At 41.5% G+C, this 23,475-nt stretch overlaps 4 protein-coding genes across 4 annotated transcripts; 2 read left to right on the top strand and 2 right to left on the bottom strand.

Moving 5' to 3' along the window:
• Positions 1 to 9,813: 9,813 nt before the first annotated feature.
• LOC136245152 (zinc finger protein 862-like) lies at positions 9,814 to 12,202 on the bottom strand. The gene is made up of 3 exons (XM_066036657.1): positions 12,089 to 12,202; positions 11,394 to 11,970; positions 9,814 to 11,345 (listed from the first exon to the last, which is right to left on the bottom strand). Exons 1-3 carry the CDS (start codon positions 12,200 to 12,202, stop codon positions 9,814 to 9,816), a joined length of 2,223 nt encoding a protein of 740 aa, XP_065892729.1.
• Positions 12,203 to 13,778: 1,576 nt separating this feature from the next.
• LOC136245834 (uncharacterized) lies at positions 13,779 to 14,840 on the bottom strand. The gene is made up of 5 exons (XM_066037308.1): positions 14,736 to 14,840; positions 14,449 to 14,682; positions 14,226 to 14,394; positions 14,024 to 14,172; positions 13,779 to 13,975 (listed from the first exon to the last, which is right to left on the bottom strand). Exons 1-5 carry the CDS (start codon positions 14,830 to 14,832, stop codon positions 13,941 to 13,943), a joined length of 684 nt encoding a protein of 227 aa, XP_065893380.1. The 5' UTR covers positions 14,833 to 14,840; the 3' UTR covers positions 13,779 to 13,940.
• A 2,675-nt stretch (positions 14,841 to 17,515) lies between these two features.
• LOC136245151 (uncharacterized) lies at positions 17,516 to 18,373 on the top strand. The gene has a single exon (XM_066036656.1). The coding sequence runs from the start codon at positions 17,516 to 17,518 to the stop codon at positions 18,371 to 18,373; it is 858 nt and encodes a 285-aa protein (XP_065892728.1).
• A 993-nt stretch (positions 18,374 to 19,366) lies between these two features.
• On the top strand, positions 19,367 to 20,835 carry LOC136245149 (uncharacterized). The gene is made up of 2 exons (XM_066036655.1): positions 19,367 to 19,535; positions 20,060 to 20,835. Exons 1-2 carry the CDS (start codon positions 19,367 to 19,369, stop codon positions 20,833 to 20,835), a joined length of 945 nt encoding a protein of 314 aa, XP_065892727.1.
• Positions 20,836 to 23,475: the final 2,640 nt, after the last annotated feature.

The raw sequence follows: 23,475 nt of genomic DNA, 5'->3' as shown, positions 1-23,475 counted from the left end.
TACTTTGAGATCCAAAGTAACTTTTCAGTGCCTCATACTGCTGCAGTGTACGATCTACAGCCCTACCCAAACTGAGCCACCTAGTACTGACATGCTTGACAATCTCCCGATAGTTGGTATCACAGAAACTGCAGTATCTGTCAAGGTTGGCTTTCCGCTTTGTACTTTTGTCAAACCAATAAAATAGGTCGACAACCATCTCTTCAACATTAAAGTGTGACACCTATTATAATAAAACAATTATTTGACAATTATATGCATTGTAAATAATTTACCTGTTCAAATGCCTCATTGGCTTTGCTTGCAATGTTGTGCACTATGTGGCAAGGACAGCCTAAAATATATGCAGCTGGATTTGCTCCCACAACTCTAGTTCTAATAGAGTTGTGGCACCCCATATTAACTGAGGTATTATCTAAACTAATGCCAACACAGTTGTTCCATGATATTTCATGCTTGTCAAGAGCCTCTTGCATTTTAGAAAATATGCCTTCAGCAGTTGCATCTGATGACATACACATGTCTAAAAATTGTGTATGTACAATCCCACGGCTATCGTCATACGTTGATGGTAAGGGGGTTCATTTTCTCCTTGCCTGTGTCACTGGAGCCATCAATAGCTACTGAAAATGGAGTTGTTTTCATTGTAGTAACTAGCTTTTAACAGAAGAAGGGTGCAATTGCTCTGTTAATCAAACAAGCAGTTTTTGTTTGTCGAGAAGCATACCGTTTAGCTATTTCACTGTCTGGGAAAATGTCATGAAAAAGGGGGGTTAGTTCATCAGAAAGAGCAATTGGTATGTTATGTTGAGCCAACATTGTTGCTACCTTCACTTCTGCACGAGTAACCTAACATAAGGTGTAATACTTTACAAATACAAGTACTTAATTTTATTTATACCTTATCAGTTATCGGATCAGACACTGGAACAAACTGTAGCTTTCTTTGAGAATGTGCAGATTTTACATTTGCATTGTGCATCTCCTTGCCAATGTGTCTTTCTACATCAGCTTTTCCCATGTGGCTACAACCGATGTCCCTTGAACAAATGGTACAGCGAAATTTGTATATATTCCCTGGGACTCCACAAATAAACGGCCATGTCTTGGTCCACTCATTTTTAAACCTTGTCTTGTAAACAGCTGCTCCAGCAGTTGCTTTCCGTCGCTTTGATGGGCCAGGGCTTAACCCATCACATTCACCATCACTATGGAGGCTTAAAGCTTCATCATCCGAAGCTTCAGAAGATGAAGTGTCCAGGCTAATACAAGTCCCAGACATCCTTGCATCTAACAGCTATCTACTGCATCCACGTGGCTTCAACAAAACCGCAGCCTGGTTTGTAAACGTGCACGAACATACGTCTTGTGCATCCTTTATGTAAATACCGGAGAGGCGGCCGCGCCTCATTAATTATGTGCGTGGGAGGCTTTCGACATCTGCAGTGTGAGGCGTGACAATTTATGTTTTGAACGTGAGAGCATGAGATTGGAGGTGAAAACGTGAGAGTCACGCCGGAGGTGTGACAGTTGAGAGGTATGGATACAAACACTACCAAAGGACCATGAAAAAAACAAGCACATAAACAAAACAAAATGTAAGTATACTAGCATACAAAAAACAAAAGCGAAGGTACAACACTTAATTGCTACATGAACTAAACAAACACAATCATAAAGTGCACAATTTAAATAAAACTGAAATGTCAACGTCAGAAAACAAAGTCAAATATGTAAAGTTTTTTCCATTTTTTTTGCTACAGTAGTACAAACAGTCTAAGCTAAATCCGAGGTTTGATACAACCCAAACTTGGAAAGGACAGTAAAATGTTGTAGGGACTTGGGTGTTGAAGTTAGAGCGTTGTGAACAAACTCGCTTATATCAAGAAATTACCGAAAAAAAACTTCGGTAATGCCCGTTTATGGCAATATATTAGCCATCCAATAATGAAGGGTTAAACCACACACAATGTCGCAATCAATTTTTTGTAAACACAGGATTAAAATCGATGGGTCTTTCAGAATTTCAACATACATAGCACAACCCAGCAGCATTTTTGACTGGGACCACTGTTGCACATATCCCTTCAAATAAACTCGATCCTCAGATTTGAGAGTTTTGTCTTCACACAATGTAGTTAGGTGTGCAATGTAAGCTCCATATTGATCGACAACTTTTTGTAGAGCTCTTCTTTTATGTGTTATCCAGCGTGAACCCTGTGACCGAACAGGAATGAACCCTCCCTCGTTAAAATTGTATACTTCTTAACAGCATCTTAACAGCATTTCATCAATATTCTTGAACAACTGACTATTCAAGCCATCTTTGGAAGAAAGCTCTAAGCAGTGAGCCTAGCACCAACTCCAAAATCCACGGTACACTCTTGAGTAATCTTGCAACGATACGACACGTGCATTACCTCTTTCTGTGTCACAGCGCAACCAAGTAAGTGTCCTGTGCCTGGTGTTGTACTGTACTTGTCAGTTCTCGAATGTTTTATACCCTATCTGACGTTTAACAACTTTACTACCTCTAGAATCACCACTAGAACTACGCTTCCTATGATCGGATATTTTTTGTCCGACGACACAAATTACTACCGGTCAAGTGATCCTGTTGTCTGGATTTTGACCATTGACCGACCGTTATATTGAGCTCTGAAATCGAACAGTGGAGTATTGTGACTCACTTAACAATCACAACATTAACAAGTGGTTCACAGTAAGGTAAAATCTAATCCAAAACAGCCAGGCTGTAAAAAAAGTGTGCAGCCCTCAAAAAGGCTATGGTGAACACAAAATTCACCTGAATTGTCATTATTAAAATTTTTACCATTAACCTACCATCACAGCCAATTCTTGGCCGCCACCTTGGATTTCACATCTTTTTTCACCATAGCCTTTTTGAGGGCCGCACACTTTTTTTACAGCCTGGCTGTTTTGGATTAGATTTCTTTTTGTATTTGTATACCACAAAGCTGGCCTATTTTGGGACTTTTCTAACCTATCTTTTTTTTCTTTACTACAGGAAGAAGAAAAGATGAAGTAGATGTACTTTAAATATTTTATCAGTAAATGCACAAATTATATATATAATATTGATTACAGAAATCTCCATGGTGGTTCTTTGTAACTGAACACTGAATGATTTACAAGATAACTTCTTCTAGCTGATCTCTCTACAGGGTGATTTGTTTGTAGCTGAATTCTGTACAGGTGATTTGTTTGCAGCTGAGCTCTTTGTAGCTGAACTCTCTACAAGGTAACTTCTTCTAACTGATCTTTCTACAGGGCAATTTGTTTGTGGCTCAATTTTCTACAAGGTGATTTCTTTGCAGCTGAACTCTCTACATGGTGGTTTCTTTGTAGCTGAACTCTCTACAAGGAAATTTCTTCTAGCTGATCTCTCTACAGGGAGATTTGTTTTGTAGCTGAACTATCTACAAGGTAATTTCTTCTAGCTGATCTCTCTACAGGGTGATTTGTTTGTAGCTGAATTCTGTACAGGTGATTTGTTTGCAGCTGAGCTCTTTACAAAATGGTTTCTCTGTAGCTGAACCCTCTACAAGGTAACTTTCTAACTGATGTCTCTACAAGGTGACTAGTTTGTAGCTGAAACTCTCTACATGGTGGTTTCTTTGTAACTGAACTCTCTACTGCTTTGCAGTAGCAAGGAATTGCCAAATGCCAGCAATACCATTGAATTGCTGCAGAAGGATAAGGTATTGTTATGATTAATTTGTGTGATTGTGTTTAATTTGTGTGATTGTGTTTAATTTGTGTGATTGTATTTAAGAAATGTCATGCGTGAATATAGTTGATCCAGAAACATCAATATTTTTTGTGTTATGTAGTCAAGCAAAGAAGTTAAATGGTAAACTATTTTTATTAACCAGAACTCTTACTATTCTGCCTGGTTTACTAACTTATCACTGTTTTGTAAATTTACAAAATTAATAGTATTTACATTCATAAGTTACTTGATTCATGGTGAATATCTAAAAATATTTATATCAAAAATGGTGCAACTAGAATATGCTTTAAAGCTTTTGTAGCTTTTGACAAAAGCATATGTGGCTTATTAGATTTAGGTGTGCTATGTATAATTTTCTGCGGGTTTTGATTCTAGAGTTCTGCTAGCATAAGGATAACAGCAGATCCTTTTCCTTGTCAATCTAGCAATAAGGTATGATATCAGAACTGTACTATTTAGTATTATGAGATGCTTTTATTTTAGGCTGGAGATAAGAGAACGATTTCGCCGTCTCCATCTGCTGAACAAATTGAGGTAGTAGTAACTGTATAATAATATTGTATTTGGATTTATGGTACATGTCTTCAAATATATGAAAGATTTGGCACTCTGTGTTCAGCATTGTACAATTTCATTCTAGAATTCTTCTAGCAAAAGGACTATCCTTTGCCTCCTCAGAATAACAATAAGGTATGATATCACACAGCCGTTTAATAGTATCATGGGATGCTTTTATTTTAGGCCAGAGATAAGAGGAGAGATTTTGCCATCTGAACAAACTGAGGTAGTACTAATTACAATAATAGTGTTTATCCTAGATTCAAGGTTCTCGTTTTTTTCTGTTTCATGTTATCAAAAACCTCAGGTTTTCTTTCCAAAAGTTTGGTAGTGTTATACAATACGATAGTACTTTATCCTAGGGATCAGGTGTTCTTTCCCAATAATATCACTCTGGCGTAAGAAATTTGAGTCAAGGTCGAGGGATTTTTCAGCTTTGTATAATTCCAGTTCTCTAGCCACTTTGCTGGAATGGGGAGGCAGTGGATGTGGTGACTGAGAAGTTTGCTGAAACAATTCTCCAATAAGCTTCTGTATTGGACCTTCTTTCTTTTTCTTAGGTGGTGGCTCTGTAGTTTCTTCACTCGTACGTTCAATAATGTCTACAACAGTTTCTGAATCTACTTCAACGTCACCTAGCATATCTCCTTCTAGTGCTAACAGCTTATCTTCTACTTCATCAGCAATCAACTTTCTGTCATCAGCATCAAGAAAAGGCAACTTCTTATATCAAGGATCAATAAATGCAGAAACATCCAGAAGTTTCTTGACACTATTATCTTGGTGCCATTGCTGCAAATCATGCTTGATCTTTCTTTTTACTTCTGCCACTGCACTGCAGTCATTTTCATCCTCTTTCAATGTTCTGGTGATCAACTTGTATATGACTGGTTTAGCTGTACTCAGTGTAGGATATTTCGAGCCTCCCATCATTTTAGTGGCTGACTAAAAAGGTTTTAGAATATTAACCAACGATTCAATCAGTACCCAGGATTACTGACTCTTCTCTCCATCAGTACAGCAGCAATTGCTGCTTGTTGCTCCATTACCCTCTCTAACATACTTAATGTGCTACCCGAACGGGTAACACAATCCTGAGTTAAGGAATGTTTAGGAAACTTTAGCATGGATTGCTTCTCCCTTAGCTTATATGTTTCCTTTGTCGATTTCTTAAAATGAGACACAAGTTATTACAGCGCCCCAACTCTAGGTACATCCAAACTCTTTTCAATAGCTCTTCATACACCTACAATGCAACAATCACTGAAACCTGTGCAATTTGCTGACCAGCCTTTGGTTTGTGTGGGCCTTGTATCACCTATAGAGTAACACTACCAATATGTGTGCATGTATATTGCACACATAGACAAATCAAATTCTATATGTACATAGTGCACATGGTTGTGTATGCTGTTTGCATATACTTTATTAAAAATGTCACTTTTCTTCAGGATGTTGAAAGTGATTCTGCCTTAGTCCTGTTAAAACATCCAAATAGTCTGGTCAAGCAAGAGACTACATGAAACAGTTTTAAAACAATACTGCAATGCATTTCCAACAATTTGTTTAATGCTGCTCTGTGGTTGCATTTGACTGAGGATTACATTATTTTTATTTTTCGTACATGCTAGTTTAATGTTTCAATAGTGGTATTGAAAGGAAGATCCGTACTACATCCCAATAGGGCAGTTTGATAAGTTGTATAGGGATTGATTTGGATAAAATGGTAAAAGTTACCTACTGAATTGGTAGTAGCAGCAGAGAAGGAAGGGACTGGAGGGTGCTAACCCCCCCCCAAATGTGTGTTGTAATGTCATAAAGTGACAAAAACCATATCACGTGATCAACACAGTACGTGACGCTTGGACACTGTTGTAGCTATCAACTGAAGTTTAATTAATGCTGAATTATATTTCTGCAATATTACCTCTCAAATAAAACTTTATCTAGCATTACTATGATTGACCTAATTAGCTAAAACTGCCTCCAGGTTCATCCCCCCTCCGAAACTTTTCATGCGTTCCACCAGGAGTAGGTGATGTAATCTATGACAGTTATTGTTAAACATTGATTTGATTTCATCCAGATCTACCGATACTAGTATCAATGCCGTATCAAATTAGTAACATATATAAAGCTGCAGATGTACCACCTGTGGATACTCCTGTATCTTTAACAGCACATTATCCATTCCTGGTCAGTTTCCGCATCATCATCAAAATTACCGAAGCATACACAACACCTTCCAGTATCAATTTCTTCATCTGCATTATCACTCCTGGCTTTTTTTTGTACAGACCTTGATGATGCTGCATTGTCAGATTTTCTTTTAACGTTCCCCTTAGTTTACTGCCTGGATTGCTTCTGTTGTTGTTTAGCTTCTCGCTCTGCTGCTTTCTGAGCTTTAAGCTCTGATTTACGTTTCATTTCTTCATCTTTTTGCTTCTTTTTCAGTTCCCTTTCTTCCTTTCGTCTTTGCTTCTCTTCTGCAGCTAAACGTTTCTTTTCTTCTTTTTCCTTAAAAGTCTTCAAGCATTCACTACTGGTTAACACTCGAGCACATCCTGTTTTCTTTGGTTGAACAGTAGGAATATTGACCAAATCTGACAGAGGAGAGCGTCTTGGAGTAGTCTTTGTTGATAAACCTACACCACTTGAATCTGGAGTAATTGATGTTGGTTCTAATAGTGTAATGGTAGGCATTGAAACTGGTGATTGATCAGTCAGTTGGCCTGGCCTCATTGTCAAATGATTTGGTGTAGACTGGTCAAGCAATGTAGACACAGGTTCTGGTGAAGTTTCAACTCCAGGTAAAGTAGACAGTTTAATTCGCCTCAATTCCACAAGCCCCACATGACTTGGCAATGACTGGTTAGACATTGTAGACATAGATTGGGATGGGGTCACCACTTCAGTTTGGGGTGAAAACCCAGTTTGAGAAGTGCAGTTTGGCTCTTCAAAGCTTACGGCACTAGGATGATGAATAGACAACCAAGCTTTGTATCTTGGATCTGGTAAGTCATAACCTTCTTCAAAACGGCGAACATACTTTATTTCTTTCTCTCTTGAAAATGTCAGTGAAACATCGTCACTTGTGCGTGACATGGATTGGGATGGGGTCACCACTTCGGTTTGTGGTGAAACCCTAGTTGGAGAAGTGCAGTCTGGTACTTCAGAGCTTACAGCACCAGGATGATGAATAGACAACCAAGCTTGATATCTTGGATCTGGTAAACAAAATGACGAGTATATTTTATTTCTTCCTCTCTTGAAAATGTCAGTGAATCATCATTACTCGTGTGTGCAAATCCATCATCTTCATCACTAGTTACGTCTTCATTGTCTTCCTCTTCATCTACAAAGGAAAGGAACAAGTGATACCTGCAAACATGTTTATAAAATTTATTTACTGTGCGTGTCATCATCCTTTTTATCACTTTTCTCTTTATCACCATCTTCTGGACAATCTTTGGCATCGCACTGTTGGTTCACTTCACTTTCTTTGTTGCATGAATTTGCATCCCTGTTGTAAGGGTAGATTCCAGCTTTTTGGAATCCTGAAATAACATTTGTCGGAGTAATAGCACTGTGCCATGCACCTCGAAAAATCCCACAGAAATTAAATTTATTGATCACCATCCCAGGATTTTTAACATAAAACTTGTGACATCCTGCTCTCCATTTCTCCTTTAGGGGCTTAACAGGCTACAGTCAAGCGGATGGCACTCGTGGGTTGTATGTGGTGGGAGGCAGAAAATGATTATTCCATTATCTTTCGCGTAATGAAGTGATAGTAGATCAAAATGAGTGCTGTGAACATCCAAGGTAAGCAGCAAAGGACGGTGAGGTACAGCATGAGCAAGAAAATGGTCTTTTATGAAGTGGAGAAACAGCTCGTGATCAATCCAGCCTTTTTCACTCACAGCAAACCGTGATCCACTTACTTCATTTCTAGTCCAGAGATGGTTAATTAACTTGCTTACCAGCAAAGATAAGGAAGGGTGGAATACATTGTCCAGTGGCACTAGCACAACCAACTACAGTGATTTGCTCCTTCTTCCCCGATGTTTGATAACGAACTTTTTAAAGTCCCTTTTTAGCGACAACTTTTGGAGGTCGGGGTTCAAGTGGAACTCCCGTTTCATCCACATTATATATGGCCTCAGGATGATCCTCAAAGCCGAACTCATGAAAAGCTTTTCTTAATAGATCAAAGTAATTGTTCACGTTCTCTCGATTTACAGCATCTAATCGTATTTCAGCCGTTAAATCACCTGATCAAAGTCTGATATCTGGATTTCCTTTCAGGAACTTTTGCCACCACCCATTGGATATCTGATCACTCCGCAAAGACACATCCTCTTTTTGAATGACATATTGCTCTACAATACTGTAAACATCACGTCTTGTTTTGCCATACCCCATGCTTGATGCTTTTATCAAATGAGTAGCTAATTCTTGTTCTTCCTCAGTACTCAAATAAGGCTTGGGTCCAGGCATATCTCCATGTTTAACACGACCACTTAGTCGATCTTTTAGAGTTGACGGAGGAACTCCATGAATAGCAGCAGCTTTGTTAGCCAAAATTCCATCTTCTAAGACAGATTTCAATGCAGATGTCATTTGAAGAGGAGTATACTGCTTTCTGGATGAGCTTCGATTTAACCTTTATTTTCTTGTTCGACATGGATGACACGGCATAAAGCCAAATGTTATAGCTAGCCAACAGGTAAACAACCTTGAAAAACACATTCTTTGTAAAATAACATACAAATAACAGCCTACACCTCTACCCAGGACAACAACAAACCTTATAACGCAGCGATTTGGTGAAAAACAATGGATAAAACAATGACACGAGGCAGGGAAACAAACAGAATCACACAAAACACCAGTTATTAAACCCAGATATTCTGGCCGATAATTAGAGCAGCTTTGGCCGATAATAGACGTTGGCCGATATATGATGACTTACGCTAAGTGTTCAATTATAGTGATAAAGTGTTCAGTTAATTTTCAAATGGATTTAAACTTCTGCTTAGTATCTCTATTGACAGATAATTTTACTATAAGTATATTGGTGAAAAGGGCATCTAGATCCCTAGTAGTATCAGTCTGGATATGTATGAGAAACCAATTTGAGATGGTGATGAACACTTGGGCCGATGCATTAGTACCAATATAAATCCTCTGATGTCTCACTGTCTCAAGACTAATTGGTTAGTTGCCTAATCTCTCGACGCATCCTTTCATGTTGTATTTTCTGTGCACACGCATGGCAGTAACTAGAGTCGGGAAGTATTTAATTATGTGTGTATGCCACTGTGTGCTCAATGTTGATTAACATCTAAAATTTTCCAAGGAAAGCACAGTAACCAGCAGAATGCTTTACCATATGCAGTCCAGTGGATTTTGCAATAAAACCTGTGTTTGAAAATTGTGTGTGTGTATGCAGGTTTTCCTGTACATACTTGTGTGCATGCATATGCGATACAAAATTTTCAACCACACTTGAAATCTGCTGTAGCCAGCAGGAGATTATGTCTTATAAATGAACATGTGGATGAACAACTGAAGTTTTCAGAGGACCCAACTGCTATGTGAGACTTCTCCCGTTGCCTATACTCTTTCCTAGGATTCTGATTCACTCTACGTGTGGTAGAACTACTCCTCCACCACAGATCAACTGCTGGGTCAGCACTAAAAGTTGATAAAGGAGGACCTTCAACACATATCTCTAGGAGAGCATGCAACGTATCATTTTGGAGATTGGTCCTACGATTAGTTTTGATCACTTTTAACTGAGAGAAAACCTGCTCAACTCCGCTGGTAGAAAATGGTAGGCTAAAGATTAGTTGACACAACATGAGGACGTTTGGCCACTTTGAAGCATCTGGACAAGTATGCAATGTGTACCAAATCTTTTTGTAGGTTTCTGTGGCAATAGGGAGATATTTTCGTGCATAACTAATTGCTTCTTCAAGCTCAGCAAGAATAGCCTCTGCTGAAAACCCCCTAGCTTCTAGTGGAGCCCGAAATGCAGTGATTATGTACTCCACTGCTTCCCTCATATCACTACTTACCTCATCAGGATCTACAATACCTTCCTCATCACTGTCTTGAGTGTCTTCCCTCATAAGCCAATTATGGGTGCTTAAAAATGCAACAACCGCCCTCAGTAAATCAGTATCAGACCACTCAAGGCGGGCTTTGATCTTGCCATCAAGGCGTCGCAGATCAGCCATCACATCCCTACTACATGTCTCTAAAGTAGCATCAAAATCTGAAATAGCCACTCCTTGGTACTCCTGATTTCCATCTGCATCCTTCAACCTCTTCTTAACAAGCTTCACCATTGGCCATTCACTGACCTCTTGCTGTGTCAGCTTCTTCAGTGATTTCACTGATTTCATGGTGTTCACCATAGACAACACAATATCTGCTCCCTCACCTTGCAATGACAAACTGAGCAGTGAGAGTGGTTTTAAAGCCTCAATATACATGGCACAACCAATCAATGTTTTAGGTTGCTTCCATTTGTGCAAATAACCTCTGCAGCGCTCCCTGTCCTCCGCTTTAATTGACCTATCTTCAGTCAGTGCAATGAGATGAGCAATATAAGCTCCGTACCTATCTAATACCCGCTGGAGGGCTTTCCTTTTATGGGAAACCCACCTTGTGCCCTGACAACGTACTGGAAGATTACCACCATTTGGAAAACTAAAAAATTCCTTTAGGTCTTCTATTATGGCAGCTAGGTCACGTGACTTCTTCGGTGACTTCTCATACAGATAGTACAGACGGAGAAGCAAATTCTCTATGGCAGAAAACAATGGACTAATGAATGCATCCCTACAAGCAAGTTCGAGGCGATGGGCATAACACCATGACCAATAAATCCAAGGTAATGCTTGCGTTAGTTGACCTTTTAGCCCACCAGTTCCTGCCACATTGACAGCTGCTCCGTCTGTACCACCACCAACCAACACAGGAAAATTCTTAACTCCCAGCACACACTCACTATCCAATAAATCTTCAATGCCTACTTACTTTAATGCATCCCTAATGCAACTTAAAATACCACTAGCATCAGCCCTTGATGGACTATGCACTGAAAAATAGCGTGTACAAGTAGTGATCTCATTTGTCGCTTCATTTTTATCACAATACACCAACACAACCAACTCGTCTTCCTGGTTCCCAGCATCTGTAGTGCCGTCTATCAAAAAGCTGAAAAATTTAGAGCCTGTAGAACTGGAGAGTTTATCTAAAACCTCTTGGTGGAGGCTTTCAGCTATATAACTTGTAAATGCTTTAGCAGAATCAGGGGTCCTGTAAGCTGGACCTAAATTAACACCATGCTGGCTCTCCAGTTCTACAATCGCTGGGTACTTTACAAATGGGACACTCTCCTTAGCCATCATATAACAAACATCAAATTTCTTTCTCATTCTTTGCCTAGTAGTTTCATCGAGATTTAACAAAGACTGACCGATCCTAGAACTCAAAACTACAGACGAGCCACTTTGTCTTACCTGTTCATTACGTAGTCTTGACATGGCAGCCTTGTGAGCATCGCTCTTGGCATGGTCGATAACATTACTCAGTTTCTTATTAGCCGATCCAGTGATCCATGCTACAGAAAAGTTCCTCCCAGACTGTATGTGTTGCTCGAATCTTTTACACACGGAACAATAGAGCATAATAGAGCGTTGCAACAAAATTCTTGTCTCTCTCCAGTTCACAACATAACCATGACATCGTCTGGTGACTTACCTCGTTATCCCTCTTCCATTTATCAAACGTTGCTCTGGAAAGTCTTCTCGCAGCTTTCTTGCTTGAATTTGCACATGAATCTGTAGTGGAGGGACCACGCTTTCTAGTCGCCATTTAATTTCCGTGAACAATGCAAACATAAAAATTACGGCTTACCTCCGTACTTTGTAGCTAGCGGCCACACACCCTTGACGAGGTACTAGCTCATACGTATCTTCGGCGAGTTGCTTGAAGGCAGTTAGCGTTGAACGCTTTGCGACAACGCTGGTAGCTTTCCTTTGATGTACATTACTATTATAGTCGAGTTTATTATTATTAAACTTTTTTTTTAATGACCGGCCATTGATGACCGGCCAAATGACTTAATGGACTGCCAAACAGCCCAATTAGCCTGACAAATGTCCGATGACCGACCGTTATAATTGTCTCTGTATTATTAAGTATTTTTTATGCTAACAGTGATGGCTGAGAGTACAGCAGGAAAGCGAGGACGAGGACATAGCAATAACAGCAGCAGTGATGATGGTGAAGGCAGTCTTAAGCCATTAAGAAAAATAAGAGGTCGATCTGGATATAATGTGTGGCATGCCGAATTTTCAAAAACTACAGGTACATTTGTACATTACCCATGAATGTTCATTGAGATGCATCGTATATATGTACCACTGTACTGCACACTTAAAGGTCCACTGAAATGGAAATTTTACCTCCTATTTTATTGTATGGATGTGTTGTTTATAACGTGCAGTGCACAAAAACACCTTTTTTAATGATTTCATTACAATGATATACCGAGATATTAACCCGCAAAGTTCAATCATGTCACGAATAATTGAATCTGTGACATAAGATCGGGAACCGCAAGAGTTTTATTACTCGTGTTACAATAGTAGAAAGTGGCAGCTCGCGCAATTCATCGTTTAGCAGTAATGATTCAGACGAATCTTCCTCCACATATTCATCAGTAGAGGCGAACAAAGAGTTGCACTTGTCTCTACCGTCCGAAGTATTGCCATATCGCTTCGAGCCGATGTACAATTCTGACGAAGAGCCTGGGCCTTCTACTAGCGCGAGTTTTAGCCTACCCACCGAAACAGATTCTGAAGTTAGCCGCGTGGGAATACTGACTGGTAGGTTGATAAGGACTGGAAGTTTTGTGTGTATAGATAATACAAGTATCTAGAAGATAACTTTAAAGCCTTCCTTTTGTTCTGCAATATAGGTGTACGTGTGGCCATTGCGAAGTAATGTCCACGCACAGAGAATCTATCTGTTGTAAAGAACTAGAACAGTCTCTTTCCATTTTGGAAGATTCTGGTCCTGCAACCCATCCTGTATGTGTTACACAGCACACTGATTTTGCTACAGTGTGCTTATGCCAGACAGTACTACTGATCTCACTGCATGGTCATCGTTACCACCATGGCAGTAGTGATGTTCCTGATGATGAAAACACGTTGCTGCTAATAAATTTGGTTCTGTATTTTATAGCAATCTTTCCCTCCAGGAAATTCCGATACCTTGCCTATAGGCAGATGACTTGGTGGGGGTGGCACTATTTGGGCAGGTACAGGCGTGCAGTGCTACCATCATGCATTGTGTCCAGGATCAGGCACGAGTTTCCTTCAGAAGAATATACTGGGCATCAATACCCACCACCTACACCTTAGATTAAGTATGTATCATGTAATATAACATGTTATCTGTGTAACAACGATTAAATTATTATAAATAGTTATTTTTTATAACGTGAAAAGCGAGGTATCAAGTCTTTGTCGGGATGTTCATATTGGCTGGCCAAATGTGGTGGTTCTTCTGGTAAAGACGGCCTCTTGTCAGGATGTATGACAAACTATATTGTCTTTGCCATTAAATGTGCTGCATATCCTACAAAGACAAATTTAAATCCATGATTTATACCTCCACATGGCTTACTATAGGTTGGTGGCACTGGCACAATTTTAGGCGTGCATTCTCCTTGTTTTGCTTTTGGATAATAAAATTCTATCCTCTCTTTGCCAGACTTGGTTACGGCTTGCTCCCTTGCAAAGTTCTCGTTGAAGTGCATTACAGCAATCAACAATCTACATTAAATAGTAAATTTAAATATAGTGATAATTTATTTAAATGCTTCTACCTGCAGTATATTCCCACATAAGAAAAGGCCAGTGGCTTGGGTGCGAAATGATTTACCACACTGTGGTAGCTTTCCAAGCTACTGGTCTGGTGATGGGGTGATAGCTTCCGAACATCTTCCATCAACCTGTTATTGCTGATGTCACTGACCTTCTCGCATGCCTGACTACCTAAGTGTGTATGTATATTATTAATCAAATATTTGAAACATTGCATGTATATACCTGGTATTAGCCATTTTCTATGCCTGTCTTCCAGGTCAGTGTGGTTGCCATAGCAACTGCTGTGGTCATTACAGAGGTCAATTAAAGATTTCCATCTCTTCACCATTTCATCACCATCACCATCTGGAGAAGACACTGCACACCAATACATGTGGTTGGTGATGCTTTTGGTCCACTCCCCAACCACAGCGCAATCCTTGTATTTGACAGCTTTCTGCAATTTTTTCTTCAGCCCTGAATAGTCACAAGATAAGTCATATGCAAGCACACTCAAAGTGTTCATTTACCTTTAACAACATGCCAGACATCATATCTGTGTTCTATATCAGGATAACTCTGCCTCATAAATTTGTGTATTTGCTTATGCCTGTCAGTTATCAGCATACAGTGAATTATCACTTAGAAATTTGAGTGCCTGACATAGCCCTTCTTTTTCCATATGATTACTGGATTTAACAAGGTTGCTCTATAGTAGGCAAGAACACAAGATATTGTTTTTGGAAACAATTATGTATTAATTATGTATTATGACTTACTTGAACTAACTCTATATGTAAAACTTTATTGATAGTCAAGTCAACGATCCCATATGACCCAAACTTAGCACAGTGACCAAGGCTATCAGCACGACCATCACCACCAATTGTGAGGGGAGAACCAGTAGCTCTGCATTTTTTTTTTTTTTTTATTTATTAAAGCTTTACAGCACAAGTGCTGAAGGTCTGTAGGACACCTGGTCCTACAGCCCGCTCAAAGACATTAGATACAAAGACATAGTTACACATAAGGTGTGTTTGAAAAGTTGCAGGAAGGAGAAAAATCCATGACTGGACCTAGGTAGCCTCGAACCTGCAGCCATCCAATTTACACTCGAATGCTTACAGGAGTCTACCAAGGGTCAGGATGTTTTCTCCTTGTTATTTTCATGTAATTATATCCATAAGAATTCTAAAGAATGATTTATTCAATAATTCAGATTGCTTTGCATTCCAAATTGATATCACTGCTGACTGTAAATATTTCTTTTGATGAATATAGTATGTTCGATCAGTGATGCAGGCAAAATTCATGTGGGACAGTGCTCTAAGAAATTTTCCAGCAGTTCCTCCACTGTATAGAATAGCTGCAGACAGCATGATGTTTCCAGCAGGTGTGTCCTTGATGTGAGGTTGGCTTGACCATGATCTCTGATACCCACAGTGAGAACATGCCTGCTGTGACAAATGTTCCCTGTGGCTTTGTTGTTATTCCAGGACATAAGCTATGGCATGATGGGCAATGAGTGAACAGCTCTAATAGAGATGATCTAAACACTATGTATTTTAGTTCATCCAGTGTTGAACCTGACTGAATTGAAGAACATGGCTGTCAATTCAGTCAATTCAGTCAGATTCAGTCAATATTCTGAATGTCATCACTGTGTAAATTAATAGGTGCTGATGAAATGTTTATAAGTGTAGACAAAATATTACTTACTCTGTTGAGGCTTCATCCTGAGAAATATAGAAAGAACTCTCAAGATGTGTATTTTTTGTCGGTTGAGCATTGTGAATTAGACGGAAAATAACTTCTTTCCGGAATACGTAATGCATGTGCACGTGCCAGGCACGTGCAAGGGGGGTATATAAATCATAATGTGTGAACACATGTCTTCAATTCTACGCTGTCATTTGAGTGTAGGCTACCTTTTTACTGATTGAAGAGATGGCTTTGTCAACCGACCAGAAGCTAGATACCCTCCTGGCAGCCTTCAAAAACTTTAACGATTCCCAGCAGAAGAACCACCAAAGTCTAGAGGAAAAGCTCCACAAGTTTGAGGCAGATCTTGAGTCGACGAAGGAAAGTCAGGAGGAAGCAACAGAACGGGCACTGAAGCATATCAAAAGAGACCGCCCATTGCAATTCCAGCGGAAGGGCCACGAGGAGCAGTTTCGTTTCAACGCTGACATCCAGGACCACGTGGCGACTGCGTCCAGACAACTAGAAAAGCTAGCTCCACCGGATAAAAACAAGCCCATCATAGAAAAGGCCATTAAAGAGCTCCAGGAAGGTGCGTCATCCCTGGTGGAGAGACAAAAGCTTATCCGCTTCGCGGACCGGGCGGAAAATGGTTGGGATGCGGTGGCCGAATATGTTGGGAACAGCTTCGCAGATGATGAGGACGACAATAAAAAGATGGACACCTCGGACAGATCTGCGGGAGTTAAAAAGCGGCGAAAGGCAGTGGCAGCAAATGCACGGAAGCCCAAGAGGTTCCCGGACCATAGAGAGTATGGACCACCACAGATGAGTTACCAGGGTTATCAAGGGGACTACCAGGAATACCCACCAGAGAACTTCTACCGGGTTCCTTCAACAAGGATGCCATATAGAAGGCCAAGAGGACCATGTTACCAGTGTGGCCAGTTGGGACACATTAGAGCACACTGTCCAAATCGTCATCCCCCAGGAAAAGAGTATCCTTTGAACCACAATTGTGTTGATGGTGTAGTAGAATGTGTATGGGGATGATTGTCTTGGTGTCATTAACACTGTGTATGAGAGTTCAGAAGGTCACTGTAAATGTGTTGATGAGCCTGACCAGTTGCCCAGCAAAGTACCCTCCGAAAATGATAGTCCTTTACCTAACCCTGGCTTGCATGAAGGGAGAGAGTGGGATCCATCCCTGAACAGGTGCTGGGAAGTGGAGGAGGGCACAGATCAGATAGAGGATGTCCAAGGTAGACTAAAAACTTGCCTTCCTTTTTGGGAAAAAGAACTAGAACCAGCCCCTTGGATTATAAGTTGCATTAGAGAGGGTTATAAGCTGCCCCTTCATTCAATTCCTAACCAGTTTTGTAAGCCCAACCAGCACTCTGCTTTAGCAAATGCTGAGTTTGTGGATGAGGCCCTCTCAGAATTGGAGCACAATCGGTGTATCAAGCAGGTTAATCATCAACCCCATGTTTGTAGTCCCCTGTCAGTAGTGGAAAATGGACGAGGAAAATTCCGCCTTGTCATTAACTTACGCTACCTAAACCAGTTTCTGTGGCAAGATAAATTTAAATATGAAGACCTCCGCATAGCAATGCTTATGTTTCAAAAAGGTGACTTTATGTTCTCTTTTGATCTAAAATCTGGCTACCACCATGTAGACATTTATGAACCCCATAGGAAGTTCCTAGGATTCCAATGGGCAGTTAAGGGAAAACCAAAATTTTATGTATTTACTGTGCTACCGTTTGGCTTATCTACTGCATGCTATGCATTCACCAAGCTTCTCCGACCACTCGTAAAATATTGGCGGGGGCGAGGGTTACGGGTTCTATTGTACCTGGATGATGGAATTGTTGCTGTAGCAGGCGAGGAGGCTGCTAAGCTGGCCAGCCAACGGGTCAGAGAGGACTTGGTCAAAGCCGGTTTAGTTGAACATTCAGCCAAATGTATTTGGGAGCCAACCGCGAAGCTAAAGTGGCTAGGATTTGATATAGATTTAGGGATAGGTCAGATCTCAGTACCAGCAGACAAGTTGTGTTCGCGGAAAGCCCAACTGCAAATAGCTGCCCAGAACGCTCAAATCAAGGCCAAGTCCCTTGCTAGTATTACAGGTAAAATAATATCTATGTCTATTGCCATGGGCTCAGTAACACGTCTGATGACCAGAAGCATGTATGCACTGCTAAATACACAACATTTCTGGTGCCAAAATCTTACTATAACTGACTCAGTACAAGAGGAAATCTCCTTTTGGCTCCAGCAGATAGATACCTTCAACGGACAAGGCTTATGGCACACTCCGTCAGCAGTGAGAATGGTATATGCCGATGCCAGCTCGACAGGTTATGCTGGTTACACCGTGGAGCATGGCTGCTATATTGCACATGGGCCATGGACAGCTAAGGAAGCCACACGCAGTTCAACATGGCGAGAGTTGAGAGCAGTATGAATGGTTCTGGAGTCCCTCTCACCCAAGTTGAAAAACGAACGCATTAGATGGTTCTCGGACAACCAAAATGTGGTGCGGATCCTCCAAGCAGGTAGTCGGAAGCCAGATTTGCAGGCAGAGGCCTTGGCAATATTTACTACAGCCTTAGGGGGCCAAATTCGAATTGAGCCAGAATGGATTCCAAGGACTCAAAATGAGCAAGCAGAACTGGCTTAGCCGCATAATTGACCATGATGACTGGGGGTCCACCCATTGCTCTTTGCCAGATTTGATTCCCTCTGGGGCCCACACTCCATTGATCGATTTGCTAGTTTCTATAATACCCAGCTTCCCCGGTACAACTCTCGTTATTGGAACCCAGGTTCAAAGGCAGTAGACGCCTTCACGTGTGATTGGGCAGGTGAGTGCAACTGGTTTTGCCCACCTCCCTACCTGATACCCCGGACTATAAGACATGTAATCCAAACAGCTGCCCAAGGTACCCTGATAGTCCCATGGTTGGTTATCAGCCCCATTCTGGCCTATGCTTTTCCCAGATGGTCATTCCCCAGCCCCGTTTATACAAGAGGTAGTGGTGATAGACAAATCAGAATGTTTACTTGTCCCAGGTAGATTTGGTGATAACTTATTCAAAGGGCCCCCAAATACAGATCTATTGGCAATCAGGCTAAACTCTAGACATCACAATTGATAGGGACAAGTACAAAGTAATGTGTGCTATCAGTCTGAGTACTGGGAATGTGTTTACCAGTCTGAGTACTGGGGAGGTGTTTTTACCAGTCTGAGTACTGGGGAGGTGGTTTACCAGTCCTTAGTACTGGGGATGGCTTTAACCAGTCTTGAGTACTGGGGATGTGTTTTACCAGTCTGAGTACTGGGGATGGCTTTAACCAGTCTGAGTACTGGGGATGTGTTTTACCAGTCTCGAGTACTGGGGATAGCTTTAACCAGTCTGAGTACTGGGGATGTGTTTTACCAGTCTGAGTACTGGGGATGGCTTTAACCAGTCTGAGTACTGGGGAGGTGTTTTACCAGTCTCGAGTACTGGGGATGGCTTTAACCAGTCTGAGTACTGGGGATAGGTTTACCAGTCTGAGTACTGGGGATGGCTTCAACCAGTCCGAGTACTGGGGATGTGTTTACCAGTCTGAGTACTGGGGAGGTGTTTTACCAGTCTGAGTACTGGGGAGGTGTTTTACCAGTAATTAGTACTGGGATGGCTTTAACCAGTCTTGAGTACTGGGGATGCGTTTTACTAGTCTGAGTACTGGGGATGGCTTTAACCAGTCTGAGTACTGGTGATGTGTTTTACCAGTCTGAGTACTGGGGATAGCTTTAACCAGTCTGAGTACTGGGGAGGTGTTTCACCAGTCTGAGTGCTGGGGTTGGCTTTTAACCAGTCTGAGTACTGGGGATGCTTTAACCAGTTTGAGTACTGGGGATGGTTTTAACCAGTCTGAGTACGGGGGACGGTTTACCAGTTTGAATACTGAAATGTGCTTTGTACTGGTACAGTCTACCTAGCCTGAGTACCAGGGTGCGCTTTACCAATCTGAGTAAGGGGAAATGTTTTACCAGTGGACCAGTGTGAACACTGGGGTTCAAGTACTGGACTGTGACCAGTCTGAGTATGCAAACATGAATAGATCATCGATCAACATAGGCATGTTTTTTCTTTTTCTGTAGATGTATTGACAGCAGGTCATTGGTCTATTCTAAGGAACCTAGAGGATCAGAAGCTCCAGGACCTTGCCAAAGCACTACCATCAACTGTCCTACGGTCTAAGGCTACCTCAACCACAACCAAGTATTTAGGGGCCTTTAAGAGGTGGAAGCTGTGGGCAGCTGAGCACAAATTGCCTGTATTTCCTGCTAACGCCACACATGTGGCCCTGTATCTGCAGCACTTAGGGCAGGCTAAGGGTTCAAAGGCAGCAGTAGAGGAAGCGGTAAATGGAATAGCTTGGGCTCATTCCTTGGGAGGTATATCATCACCAACAGCAGATCCCTTTGTTCAATCTGTGTTGGAGGGACTTAAGAGATCCCTAGCCAAGCCAACTATCAAAAAGGCCCCATTTACTGCAGATATGATGAAGAACATTGCAGATGATGCTTTAAGAGAGGGATCCCTAGCCAGCGTTCGTCTGGCAGCTATGTGTTTAATTGGTTTTGCCGGTTTCTTCAGGTACAGTGGAAAGGTGCAAGCCTTAAGACCAACAGGCAAGTTCTCCTACACAAGGTTCTCTGAGCTCAAACAGAAGTTAAAGGATTTGGGATTCCCACCAGTTGAATTTAGCCCACACAGCCTCAGATCAGGTGGAGCCACAGCTGCAGCAGGAGCTGGTGTCCCAGACAGGATCTTCAAGCGACATGGCCGTTGGAAATCTGAGAATGCGAAGGACGAATATGTTAAGGATACACTGGAGAAGCATCTATCGGTCACCAAAAAGCTAGGACTATGACTTGGTAAAGGATACACTGGAGAAGCGTCTATCGGTCTCCAAAAAGCTAGGACTATGACTTGGTAAAGGATACACTGGAGAAGCATCTATCGGTCACCAAAAAGCTAGGACTATGACTTGGTAATGGTTACTGGAAGGGTATGTGCTTACTGTTTGTTTGATTGTTGACTGTAGTGTGTTTAGTTTTTATTTAGTGACCCTAATGCTTTGTCCTGCTCTTTGAACTTCTAGTGTGTTTCATAGTATGAACTGGTAGCCGCAATTGGCAGCTACACCTCTCCAGGTTACTGTGGGTACTGTGGGTTATTGCATGTATGAGGAAGGAGGTGTATTTTCTGTCGGTTGAGCATTGTGAATTAGACGGAAAATAACCTCTTTCCGGAATACGTAATGCATGTGCACGTGCCAGGCACGTGCAAGGGGGGTATATAAATCATAGTGTGTGAACACATGTCTTCAATTCTACGCTGTCATTTGAGTGTAGGCTACCTTCCCACCCACCCTCCCAGTGATTTTCCTGACACATTAATTGGCAGACCATGACCAAGGGCGGAAGCAGTGATCAAGATATGGACCTTGTTTTGCACATTGGTTTTTTCATGCAGTTTGTGAGGGTGGTATGCACATGGTTTTTTCCGGGTAGGCAAAAAAAAAAAAGGGCCTGTCCGGTTTTTTCCCTTGGTCTCACTTAGGCACAATGATTCCTAAATTGACTGCACTGTGCAGACCCCACCCTCATAGGTATCATGCTAACTTGTACAATTTTATCTGCTGTATGTACTCTGGTATTGCAAGTGTGTTTCAGTTTAGTGTGTTTCATAGTATGAACTGGTAGCCGCGATTGGCAGCTACACCTCTCCAGGTTATTGTGGGTACTGTGGGTTATTGCACGTATGAGGAAGGAGCAGTTTCGTCTGGCTCAGTTTCCTCAGGCTCACTAGAAAGCAACAATTCAAACTTTTTCAGTGGAGGTACTGCTAGAACATTTTGTACATATTACATTTGTTCATTACACGAGCGAGACGTGTTTTTCTGGTGTAAGTTCAGCCTCAAAAAGTATACCGTATATGACCGTATAGAAGCCCAGGCGTTGAATATGCTATCTACATTTTCCTCCTCATCCCCCTCCATTGGTAGCCGTGAAAGGCTGTCAGCATTTGCATGTGCCCTGGTGTTCTTGTACTCAATTGAGTAGTCATAAGCTGAAAGGAAATTGCCCACCTCTGAATGCGGGCAGCTGAAACTGGAGGTAGAGCAGACTTGGGATTCACGATAAACATCAGTGGCTTATGATCTGTTAGTAAAGTACATTGTCTACCAAACAAATACTTGTGGAACTTTATTACACTGAACACCAAAGCCAACGCTTCCTTCTCTATTTGACTATAATTCCTTTCAGCCTTACTCAACGAACGGGATACTAATGCTATGGGATGTTCTCCATCTTCTGAAACATGCGATAAGACAGCTCCTAAGCCATAGGAACTTGCATCGCAAGCCATTTTGATAGGCTTTTGAGTGTCATAATGCGCAAGCACTGCTTCACTTGTTAAAAGGTCTTTACAGGTCTTAAAGGCAGCATCACATTCCTTGGTCCAAGCCCATTTATTGTTCTTCTCTAGCAGCTTATACAGTGGAGCCACATGCGTATCAACCTGTGGGATAAATTTCCCGTAATAATTAAGTAGTCCTACGAAGGCTCTTAACTGTGTGATATCATGTGGTGTTGGTGCTTCATGTATAGCACGTACCTTGTCTTCAGATTGGAGAATTCCGGTAGCATCAATCATGTGGCCTAGATACTCAACCTGTCCCTCATCAACTGGCAGTTGCAAGTACTCTTGCGACAAATTAAATCCAGTTTTGTGAACACCTTGCCCCCTGCTAGCCGAATCAGGTTGTGCTCTTGCTCAGTGGGGGCAGCTATTAGTATGTCATCTAAGTAACATGCCACTGGTAGGCCTTGAAGGACACTGACTGGAAAATGGCTGGTGTCACTGAAACCCTGTAGGGAAATCGATTATATCGGAACAATCCTTTCGGCGTGTTAATTACAACAGTGTCTTGCTGTCCTCATCAACTGGCAGTTGTAAGTACGCTTGCGACAAATTAAATCCAGTTTGTGAACACCTTGCCCCCTGCTAGCCGTGCAAAGATGTCTTCTACTGTTGGTAAGGGATACGATTTGGTTTCCACACATTGGTTGATTGTGACCTTAAAATCTCCACAAACTCTTATCTTGCCATTACTCTTGGGTACAATTACAAGGGGGTAGCCCACTCACTGTTGTCTGTTGGTTCAATGATGCCATCTTTTTGCATTCGTTCTAGTTCTGTATCTAAGGCTGGTTGCAAGGCATACGGCACAGAACGGCTTTTCTTGAAAATTGGTTTTATGCTTTCCCTAAGCCTGATAGTTGCAGTGTATCCCCTTATACATCCCACATCTTTCTGAAAAACATCTAGAAATTACTTCACCATCCCTGCAACTGCCGTGTCACTATGTACTCGGTGTACCCTTGTCCAATCCAACTTGATAGCAGTAAGCCAATTCTGGCCAAACAGTGCTGGTTTGTGTTCACCTTCTACAATGAGCAGTGGCAGTTGTGCTTGCTGCCCTTCATATTCCACTTTCACCTTC

This window comes from Dysidea avara, chromosome 15 (genome assembly GCF_963678975.1).
Source record: "Dysidea avara chromosome 15, odDysAvar1.4, whole genome shotgun sequence".
Classification (NCBI taxonomy): Eukaryota; Metazoa; Porifera; class Demospongiae; order Dictyoceratida; family Dysideidae; genus Dysidea; species Dysidea avara.
The sequence above is the reverse complement of the archived record's forward strand: the minus strand, read 5'-3'. Positions and strand labels throughout refer to the sequence as shown.

Excerpts from the sequence above, each read along its gene's own strand:
- LOC136245152 (XM_066036657.1), bottom strand. The coding sequence starts at position 12,202 with ATGGCGACTAGAAAGCGTGGTCCCTCCACTACAGATTCATGTGCAAAT. Across the intron at positions 11,971-12,088 it reads AATGGAAGAGGGATAACGAG|TCTGGGAGGAACTTTTCTGT; the intron begins GTAAGTCACCAG and ends CAACACATACAG. Across the intron at positions 11,346-11,393 it reads ATCAAGGGCTGATGCTAGTG|ATTTATTGGATAGTGAGTGT; the intron begins GTATTTTAAGTT and ends TAGGCATTGAAG.
- LOC136245834 (XM_066037308.1), bottom strand. The coding sequence starts at position 14,832 with ATGCTGATAACTGACAGGCATAAGCAAATACACAAATTTATGAGGCAG. Across the intron at positions 14,173-14,225 it reads TATGTGGGAATATACTGCAG|ATTGTTGATTGCTGTAATGC; the intron begins GTAGAAGCATTT and ends TATTTAATGTAG. Across the intron at positions 13,976-14,023 it reads GCCAGTGCCACCAACCTATA|GATATGCAGCACATTTAATG; the intron begins GTAAGCCATGTG and ends TTGTCTTTGTAG.
- LOC136245151 (XM_066036656.1), top strand. The coding sequence starts at position 17,516 with ATGCTTATGTTTCAAAAAGGTGACTTTATGTTCTCTTTTGATCTAAAA.
- LOC136245149 (XM_066036655.1), top strand. The coding sequence starts at position 19,367 with ATGGCTTTAACCAGTCTGAGTACTGGGGAGGTGTTTTACCAGTCTCGA. Across the intron at positions 19,536-20,059 it reads CCAGTCTGAGTACTGGGGAG|ATGTATTGACAGCAGGTCAT; the intron begins GTGTTTTACCAG and ends CTTTTTCTGTAG.